This window comes from Eleginops maclovinus, chromosome 4, assembly GCF_036324505.1.
Source record: "Eleginops maclovinus isolate JMC-PN-2008 ecotype Puerto Natales chromosome 4, JC_Emac_rtc_rv5, whole genome shotgun sequence".
NCBI lineage: Eukaryota > Metazoa > Chordata > Actinopteri > Perciformes > Eleginopidae > Eleginops > Eleginops maclovinus.
The window spans coordinates 11,439,324-11,450,182 of NC_086352.1; the positions used below are offsets into that span (position 1 = coordinate 11,439,324).

Consider the following 10,859-nt stretch of genomic DNA (forward strand, 5'->3'; position numbering starts at 1 on the left):
TGCACTTGCTTGGAAAATAGGGACCTCTGGTGGACAAAGTGCATGGGCAACGTGTGGTGTTTCTTTCATCTTATTGGCTGATTTTGCTGCAGACGTTGCAGAGCTTCCGGTTTTATGAAACAATTCAACGTGTTGGTTACCAAACGCACAACTCTCAGTAAACCAAGCGGAATTCTAACTGTTGTGAGGCACAATAACGGTAAAGTTTGACCACACAAATGTACATTTTGGACACTTAGACAGTTAGTTATTTCGTTTGTTGCGTTGGTTCTGTGTCACAAATCTATGACATTATTCTGCAACTGTGTCTTCCTATTCAAAACAGTTGAATGAATTTGAGTCGAGGCCGAGGTCTTACATATACACACACAAACTTAATTGACTGTTAAATTATGTTACATTTGTCACTATACAAACATGTAAATTGTACTGCAGTTTGTTTTACACTTCACTGTAAAGCTGCTAGCTGAAGTTTACTTGTTGCATATAATGTCTGTGTTACCTTCAGGGCTAAAAAAAAAAAAGCTCTAAAGAAATGTCTTCCTCTGATGTGTACATAGGCATGGCTCATTCTTGTATTCACTGGTTCCGCAAGGGACTCAGGCTACATGACAACCCAGCCCTGATGGCTGCTCTGAGGGACTGTAAGGAGCTGTACCCCGTGTTTATCCTGGACCCTTACCTATATAACAACACCCTTGTGAGTATCAACCGCTGGAGGTTTCTCATTGGATCCCTCAAAGACCTGGACCGCAGCCTCAGGAAACTCAACTCCAGGTAGAGACAAAAGGGAAACAGTCTCACAAATATGAATTAAAACACATTTACGTATTGTTATGTTGTCATAATTGGTTGTGTCGACTGCTTTAGGCTGTTTGTTGTGAGAGGGAAGCCAGAGGAAGTGTTCCCTAAGCTGTTCAAGAAGTGGGACGTCACAAAGTTAACCTATGAGTACGACACAGAGCCCTACAGCCTGAGCCGGGACAGAACAGTGACCACACTGGCCAAAGAACATGAAGTCGAAGTCATCTACAAAATCTCACACACTATTCATGATATGGACAGGTATTGATCATGCTGGAGATGTACACATCTTGGGATATTAATCCTTACAGGGTTGTTTATTTCTGCATCATGCGGTTAATGTCATTTTATTATCGTCTGCCATGTCTTCATAGGATAATTGAGGAAAACAACGGGAAGGCTCCCCTTACTTATAACCGGTTTCGAACAATATTGAAGACTATAGGTTCCCCTAAGAAACCCATTCCTGCTCCAGCCATCGAAGATATTAAAGGTACTACGAACTACAGTGGATCATGCCTGTACATTTTAATAATGTCTTTGTAGAAATAAACACTAAACCAGTCAATTTAAGCATTAAAAAATGGCAAAAGCTAACATACAACTTTTAATCTTGCGCAGTGGTTGATTGAAATATAATTTCTCTTGTCACAGATGTGAAGACGCCTTGTTCAGAAAACCATGAGAAAGATTATGGGATACCTACTCTGGAGGAACTCGGTCATGACACCACAGCTCTTGGAGAAGAGAAGTTCCCAGGAGGAGAACAAGAGGCTCTGAGGAGATTAAATGAACACATGGAAAGAAAGGTATTTAGTTTGAACACGTTTTCTTTCTCTGTACACGACTGAAGGGCTTCTGACACCTGAACTCACTACTGAGATGCGTAAAACATCTACATTTTTGAGATTATTTTACACTTGTTTAAACACCTTCAGAAATAAAATAACGAATAAAAAATGAAATTAGCTTCTGAGTTTAGTTGGGCATTCATGAACAAAAAAACTGGGTAAGAGGAACATTGGTTTGTCGTGTTGTTGAAATTTAAATAAATATACAAAATGCGTTAAATTGACTGAGAATTATTTTCTCCTGAATGATCTTTTCACCTTTTTGTATGATTCACTTTTAAAACAGTATGTGTCAACATAGGGGCAATGACTCTGGCGTTTTATATACTTTTTTAAATAAATCTATAACATAAATATATATATTTAACAAAAAGATTACCCTGGGAATGAAAATGTACATGTCTCCTCTTTGATATATTTGCTCCGTCTGATTTACATTGCTTCATCTGTTTTCTTACTCCAGGAATGGGTGTGTAAGTTTGAGAAGCCTCAGACTTCTCCGAACTCTCTGAGCCCCAGCACCACTGTCCTCAGTCCGTACGTCACTTTTGGCTGCCTGTCCGCACGCACCTTTTGGTGGAGGGTGACAGACGTCTATCAGGGGGTTAGTGTCTCCAACGAGCTACAGTTTTTGTATGTATTATGATACTGTATGACTAAAGCTGTGCAACCTAATGTTTCATACATTTAATTAATGTAACACATTGGAGGAATTTGCCTTGGTGTATATGCTCCATACATGCGTTACAACATGTTTAGGTAGTGTTGCATGGGCCTAGTTTTAAAATAATGTTCAAGCTTGACTAAGTCTGTCTGTGTATTTGTGACATTTGCAGAAGAAGCACTCAGAGCCTCCTGTTTCCCTGCATGGCCAGCTGCTGTGGAGAGAGTTTTACTACGCCGCTGGTGTGGGTATCCCTAACTTTGACAAAATGGAGGGCAACCCTGTTTGTACCCAGGTGGATTGGGACACAAACCCTGAATATCTTGCTGCATGGAGAGAGGTACTAAGTCTTTATTTTAAATGGACATGAATGGAAAAATGGGAAACGATGATATTGAAAGAACTGTTGTCAGGATATCTCAGTAGCATGGCTTATTTCCTGGATCAGCAATGTTTCCTGGATGCTCTGTATGTCCTGTATGTCCTGTAAGGCTCGGACTGGTTTCCCTTTCATCGACGCCATCATGACTCAGCTGAGGCAGGAGGGCTGGATCCACCACCTGGCCAGACATGCTGTCGCCTGTTTTCTCACCAGGGGAGACCTGTGGATCAACTGGGAAGAAGGGCAGAAGGTGTGTAAATATTTCAATCCTCTATTGTGTTCTGTATGTTAGGTAAAGCACAGAGGACAGTCCCACAGTATCCGGTGCAGTTCACAAAACAGAGGTTATCACAAATTCACCTCACTATATTTTCAGATGAAATGTTTAAATATATTTTTTTTAATGTTAAACATCAAAGTCTGTTTAATGATTTGGGACTACTGCATGACTAAATAATAAGTAAGTAGTGTCGTTTCTATGGGGTTCATTTTGTGTCTTTATTCTGCAATCAATACATAGTTTTGATGGCAAACGCTGGGTATTCATGCTTTATTTTAAACGTGATGAATGGTGCAATGCTACATTTGTGGAATATATTGTCTGTTCTTTTGTTGACGGCTTCTGAAGGTGTTCGAGTATCTTTTATTGGATGGCGATTGGGCCCTGAATGCTGGAAACTGGCAGTGGCTCTCAGCGAGTGCCTTCTTCCATCAGTACTTCAGAGTTTACTCGCCTGTTGCCTTTGGCAAGAAGACAGACAAAAATGGAGATTACATCAAGTAAGATCACAAAACCAAACCAAATTAAGTTGCCATACTGATGATACTAATTCATATGAAGTAATTGTACTTTCCCTCTACGTTATAGAAAGTACCTTCCTCTTCTGAAAAAGTTCCCAGCCCAGTATATCTATGAGCCTTGGAAAGCTCCGTGCAGTGTCCAGCAGGCAGCAGGTTGCATTGTGGGTAAAGACTACCCGCAACCTATTGTTAAGCATGAAATGATCAGCAAGCAAAACATCCAGAGGATGAAGTTGGCTTATGCTAAGAGATCCAAAGATTCTGCTGAATCACCAAACGAATCACCCAGCAAAAAACAAGGTACTTCAAGAAATGTGTACTTTCACTTTGGGGTTTCACTCTTTAGCTGTTAGTCATACCTAATATGACTAACAGCTGTCACTTCAATACTTCTCTTTATTTTTTCTCTTAGGTGTCAAGCGAAAGGCTAAATCCGTCATTGACATGCTGCAAAAGAAAAAGAAAAACTAATAATGGTACACAAACAAACGGGAAGCGATGTCTGGGCTGAAAGGTTGGGACACTTTTTTGTGTATGCAGACAGTGTACTATGTCTACCTCATCTCCTTTAACTAGTTACTGTTTTATATTGTATTTATGTCAATGTTTTTGTAAAAAGCGAGTGAAAGGGTATTGTAGCGGACCCTCAACTTGAATAAACAGGCTTGGAGTGTTTCCTTACGGGTGTACTTTATTCAGACGAGTGTGCATTGCACAAACACCGTGAAAACTTAAAAGGAAAATGACAAAGGCAATTTAGCTAGATACAAATAATGCCTTGACAAATGCACTTAAGCAAGCTAGCATCAAATAGATAACGACATTATCATGAAATGAATCACATTACTATTTACATTACATCATTTACACAAACGTAAGAAATGAATACATATGAAATAGACAGTACATTACAATGAAACACATACCTCGCTCCGCATATCGAGGGGTGCTAAAGAGTGGTGATCCAGGGAAGACTGCCGCCATTAACTTAACGTTGGAGAGCTAGCTAGCAACTTCATACGTTATTTTTTAAACTGCTACTGCCAAGCAAATAGAGCACTCATTCAAACGGGTTTGACCAGGAATGCTGCAACGTAATATAACACTTCAAGGAACGCTTTAGAGAACACGTTAATTTAAAGTTATAATACTATTTTGAGATCTCTGACTCTAGACATGCATTGTCTTGTAACGTGCCTTCTTGTGTTATACCTTCAGCGAGCGTGCACGTTCTGGAAGGATTGGTTCACCGTGCAGATAGCATGATGTCAAAATAAAAGTCACATGAGATAAAAAGTAACTCAGAATAAAGGATAAAATATAATAACAGGATAAGCATAATAGACACTGCTAGTGGCCATCTACAGGTATACTTAAAAAAGAAATTCTTGCATGGGGATTGAGTTAAAATGTGTAAAGATGAATGGTCTCGTATTGTATGAAGACGAGAGATTTTGAGGCATCATATTGTTGCTCCTTAAAGATTGAATGTTTATTTTTTTACGGTTTGTTTTTAATATCCAATATAAATAAATTCATACATATTATCCTTTTGGTCCCAAGTTTCCAGATTATTTTCAATGGCCCTGTTGTACTTTTTGCTTAACATTGTCAGTGTCTCTGGCGTTATTTAATGTTCATGTTCAGTAGGTTTTCCTGCAGTGAAGATTTAAAACATTCTTTTTTTGTCTTTTTTATTTAGGCAGTGTATGGCATAATTCAATCCAAGCCAGTACACTGGTGATATTTTGACGACTGCCACTAGAGGACACTGTAAGTCCACTGCTGATATTTTTTTCACTTTAGGTAGTAATACTGTAAATCATTTATTTAGCAAACTGCTCAATTTAAAGGGACATAAATCTGAGTTTAAAAATATTTGATAATCAGCTAACTAGCCACAGGGGTCAACACTGTGCAAGAGATATGTTATACTTTAAATGTGTGCAAAATATTATATTAAATGCCTGTAAGAAAAACAATATTAGTTTGGCAACCTTTAGCTAATTGAATATTTTCTAGTTGTATTTATTATCTTCTTGAGATAAAGTAAGGTTTAATTTCAGGGTTCAGTGAATGCAACTCAAACACATTTTTCAGAGTCTTTATTCTTAATGTTGAATTAAAAACATAAACAACTAAATGTATCCTTTTGATACTAAGGACCATTAGTCCCTGTCTAATCACGAGTATGCTTCAACGTTAACCAAGGCTCATTAGTCAATATAGGCAACATACTGTATGTTTACAGTCTGTGCTTTGGATTGGCTGAAGGCAATGTGATCAGTCATAATGCGTGTGTGTGTGTTGTGTGCGAGTGTGTGGTGCACACACAGCTGTCCTCGGAGGTCAAGTCGTCTCTTATTTCTGCTTCCTTGGAGCTGACACTGGTGTGAATATCCAGAAGATGATGTCACAGCCTCAGCATCGGGCCAGACGGCTGTACAAAGCCAAGCTCGGTTTCCACAGAGACCTGTCAAACATCAAAACAAGCTGCTGTCCAACTGGCATGCATGTGGGGGTACACTTGGCACGGTGCCACCCTGCCAATAAACTCCCAAATAACAGGTCTGAACTTAAAACCCCTAATTCATTATATATAAATTTATTTGATATTTTTCAGAGACAATGGTCTTAAAGTCAGTATACTAGAAAGCATTCTACAACGTCCATGCTGTAAAAAGGTTAAGTTGTCCCAAGTCCATGAAAAGTGAATTATTTTGTGATCAAAATCCCTTTTATAAGCTCCTCCACCGCTGTTTGCCCTCCGGTGTGCCCCTTCGTGTTGACACCTCACCTCTCACACCATCTTGGATCTCGGTGCCGTATGATCCCAGTTAGATTTGAACAGCATGTTCCCAGGCAGCTGCCGTTTCATGGCGCTTAAATAGTAGTGATTTATTTCAGGAGTTTATCTGCTTCACGAGCGGCAACATTAAACAGATAATTCACACTTTTTACACTATCAAGTTTGCTAGATTGGAGATAAAAATACATCTTTTAGTGTTTACAAACTTCTGGCCTTGATAAGATGGCAGGTTCATGAGGAGCATTCATTAACAAATAATGCTAGATTAGCCAACAGCACACTCTCAGTAATGGCTGGTACTCACTCAATTAGTTCATCACCTCATAAAGCATTTTCTGAACATCACCACGACCGCAGATAGGACTGGATATCAGTATTTGATACCTCAAAGTATCGACCAAAATAAACCCTTACCAAGTATTATTGGATCTTCTGCAGTCAAGGGAAACCTGCATATGATCCTTTTTGTATCCAGGTCTAAAAAAAAAAGTCTGTATTTGAATGGTTTTTGCGCGCTGCCAATCACTTGTAGCATTTTTGGATTTATTGCAAAGTTTGATTGACTCATTACAGCGGTAGCTACAACATGTTTAAATTGACCCTACCCAAAAAAACCTACATTTTACAGTATTGTATACTACATTTCCATAATTTCAACACTTGAGAAGTGGTGGTGACATTTTACGCAACTGAATGCTTTCATTCTCGAGGTATCAAATGAAGAAAGCTACTCTATTGTAAATGGAAACTGGTTTTGGTATTGCTTTCATAAAGTTTTAAACTATACCCAGCCACCAGTGGACATTTCTGTATTTTCAAGTTTGATTTCATGCTTAAATGGCAACCCTCGAAGAGCTCATCAGAACACCAGTACCTGTTTTACGGCCACTTTACCTGGTGATGAGTCACATTCAGCACCTGATCATAACAAAAATGATGCAAATGTTTAATTGCACAGAAACGTTGAACTACATTGACATTCATTTCAACTGACATTGTGTGCGAGTGAAGGGCATAATGTTTTTTACTGGCGGCTGAACGCTGTGTTTTCTGAATCTGCCTGTATTGTGAAAAACACATTTTTCTAATTTAGCCGTAGAATTACATTGTAAATGGAGATAGTGAGGCGGACAAGAGGATGTTGTGAGTGAACGGTTCATGAGCACATGCTGAAAGGTCACTATTTATTAGACTTCTATGGGGCTGATAAATAAATGCCGCGGTGAAACTGAAGAGCTGACAGTTGTCCAACCTGCTTAATACCTTTGGGTCTGTCGTTATCTCCTCTCCAACACACACAGACACACTCACACACATCTCTTCACACTTCCTCAACAACAGTCCGGTAGGTGTGGGCTTACCCATTACCACTCTGGCTCTAATGACTGATTATAACAATTTACATTTGCCCCACAGTGACACCCTTGTTTTTCTGACAGTGAACAATTATGTTGGCAAAAGACCGATAATGGTATCAACAAAGCCACAGGTTGTGATCTCAGTGAGCATCATCTGTAGCCTCATAAATCTGCCAGACTAAGCCACAACAGGATTTTAAAAGGCTCTATACATAGCTAAGCATGAGGCAATGGGCATACCCAATGTTGAAATCCTGCCCCCAAAGACCCCAGGTGAATTCAGACTTGGACATGAACCGTTGAATCTTTGACGTAAGGATTTATTTTAGGGAAAGGGGGCATAAAAAGTGGCAAAGCTATGAAAAGCTACATGTGGATGTCTCTGGGTTATCTCCTTAGAAGTTTCACTTTAAAAGCTTTTGCACTTTTTACTGCCCTTTTTACCGCAAGATTATTCCTAACTGTTGTTGAGCCATGGTGCTCTTTTTTGTTGTTGCTTAGCACGCTACTTAGCAGGCAAGTCAGATAGCAGATTTGATGCTGTATAAGTTACTGTTTTCAGTCTTTGGTTAATGTTTGGTGGTTATTTTTTTATTTTTCAAGTAGTTGTGGGCTGCCTACCTGCCTGGTTAACTGTGTTAGCTTGTCCTAGCTTGACCTAGCTAGTTATCCGCTGCAGTGTCTTTTTCTTGAAGTTATTATTTAATATTTGTGGGGTTATCTCATTGTGAAACAGCTTATTTGTGTGTATTTCTTTAAGAGATTAAGAGAGCCATGTCCATCTCTCTTTTTCTCTCTCTGTCTCTCTGATTTGGATGTCATCAATTCAGATTGAATTACTTTATTGTTCATTATGATTGCATACAATTGAAATGTGTCTTTGGTCTCTGTCATGTAAGACAACACACAACATAGACATGAACTGCATCTTAAAATCTTAAAGTGACCAAGTGGCAGTAATAAAGGTGATAAGAGGATTGTTCTTCAACTGGCACTCATATCAATCACAAACAGTGATACCCAACATTATCTAACAAAAAATGAATGTCTATTTAAATTAACACTATAAGTTACAGAATTTCTTAAAAAGCTGCCTATATTCTTGGGAGGGGGCTTAGGAAAAAGGCCTAAGATAAGGCGCCTGAGTGAGTGGAGGGAAGGGGGCAATGAGTCCCAAGGGGCCTATTTAAAGAGACTTGATAATAGAAAAAAAGAATTTCTTCAAACGGTTTTTCATGGCCATTCTTATTTTAGCAACTGAAATGCAAAGAAGAATTGAATGAAGAATATTTTGTTTTCATTAGTCCTTTTTTCTTTTTCTTAGTCAGATTCTGCCAATTTAAGTGCACATATTTCTGTATTCTCCTAAATATGGTTCAACATTAGGAAACCCCTCGGCAGGCGAGCCACATGCTTAAGGAGGATTCACTGTTGAAAATAGCCACGTGACGGAGTCGTTCTCTGTAGTGTTTCCACACCCCGCTGTGCTTTGATCTCTCTGTACACACCCTGTCCAGACTACCCCGACCCTGCTGAGGCAACTGTGTTCTCTAGCCCCCCAAGGACTGGCAAACACACACACACACACACACACACACACACACACACACACACACACACACACACACACACACACACACACACACACACACACACACTAACACACGTGATGTCTTTCACAGCAGTGTGTTTATGAGAATATGTTAAGTAATCCATCATGAAATGCCGTACTGTTTTACGGGACTTAAAGATAAATCAGGCCTATTTGACTTTTGTAACTTCTCTATGTTGCAAAGAGACATCGAAGCGGTTGATAAACAGGAACGTTAGGATACCTGCCTCAACGCACATAACATAAGAGGACATAAATATTCTCTTGTTTTGAAATAAAATTCTTCATTTAATCTTGGTCATTAAAGTTGAGTTTGTCACCTCCCTGGCAAGAAAAGTGGAAAGTGTGGGGAGCTACTGTGGACCGTACGGAGATGGATGGAATAAAACATCTAAATAGCTAAACAGAAGTCACATCGGCATGTGTAATATGACGAGTGAATGTAACGAGAGAAGATTTGACTTGATATCTCTGAACTTGATTTAGGGGGAACACACTCAGGAAGTCGTAATTTATGCTAGTAGAGTCATTTACTATCAGTTCAAAGAGAAATGTTTGCAGTTTGTTTACCATGCACGAAATAGGTTCAAGATTAAAACATAATAATAGCAATAATAATAATAAAGGTTAATTCTGAGGATTTTAGGTCTTAATTTGACTTTTCACTGATTTTGATTTGTTTGATAAGAAACAGAAATGTACCTAATTAAGTTGCTAATCATTATTACATGTGTGTGTGTGTGTGTGTGTGTGTGTGTGTGTGTGTGTGTGTGTGTGTGTGTGTGTGTGTGTGTGTGTGTGTGTGTGTGTGTGTGTGTGTGTGTGTGTGTGTGTGTGTGTGTGTGTGTGTGTGTGTGTGTGTGTGTGTGTGTGTGTGTGTGTGTGTGTGTGTGCGTGCTTGTGTTAAGATAAGAACCCATAGCTCTTTGGCAGTCAGTGGGATCTGCCTATATAAGGCTGTTCTATTCCTACTGCTTTTCCTCTGGGGATCTAATGCAATTGTCGCTCAGTGGACAATGCATGCCAGAGCTTGGTAGGCTGCATCTCATGTTATATTATGCAAACATACCTTCAACTTCAACATCATTTATCTGTTTGAAAATGACATAATGCTAAAGAACAAAGGGGAAAGAAAGGTGCAAATAGAGGTAAAAGTCACATGCACTGCTCATATGAGGGAAATCAAGAATGAATGCAACATTTTCCAAAATGACTCATGTGTTTTTTTATAACAGCCAGTAAATAAAACTAAAAAGTTGGAGTACAAAAGCAGCTAATCACTGAACCCAAGTATACTGAAGGCATGTGATCATTCGAAAACAAAAGAAAAAACCCCTTCCCCCTGTTTTTAAATCCTCTCCTCCAATTTGGGGAACAAACAAACCTTGAATGACCTTGTGTTTTACATTTTCTATTTTTTGCCTTCATTGAAAATTGTTCCTCTTACAGACCTTTACATGTTATTTTATTTTTATTTTTTTTGTGCTGTAACACTGTTTGCTTTTTTATGAAATGGTGATTAGAAAAAGTTTTTGAAAGGCTGATGTGCTCCTGTGCCTATTTGCAGGCCAACTATAA

General features: G+C 39.0%; 1 protein-coding gene across 1 annotated transcript; it reads left to right on the forward strand.

Moving 5' to 3' along the window:
- Nucleotides 1-72: 72 nt before the first annotated feature.
- cry5 (cryptochrome circadian regulator 5) lies at nt 73-5,051 on the forward strand. The gene is made up of 11 exons (XM_063881224.1): nt 73-199; nt 561-777; nt 871-1,065; nt 1,179-1,297; nt 1,459-1,613; nt 2,119-2,259; nt 2,492-2,659; nt 2,811-2,951; nt 3,330-3,481; nt 3,570-3,802; nt 3,915-5,051. Exons 1-11 carry the CDS (start codon nt 115-117, stop codon nt 3,971-3,973), a joined length of 1,665 nt encoding a protein of 554 aa, XP_063737294.1. The 5' UTR covers nt 73-114; the 3' UTR covers nt 3,974-5,051.
- The last annotated feature ends 5,808 nt before the right edge of the window (nt 5,052-10,859 follow it).

Bases quoted from the DNA above. Each gene is read 5' to 3' on its own strand.
- cry5 (XM_063881224.1), top strand. From the start codon at position 115: ATGAAACAATTCAACGTGTTGGTTACCAAACGCACAACTCTCAGTAAA. The intron at 1,066-1,178 runs GTATTGATCATG...ATGTCTTCATAG, and splicing joins ACTATTCATGATATGGACAG to GATAATTGAGGAAAACAACG. The intron at 3,482-3,569 runs GTAAGATCACAA...TCTACGTTATAG, and splicing joins AAAAATGGAGATTACATCAA to AAAGTACCTTCCTCTTCTGA.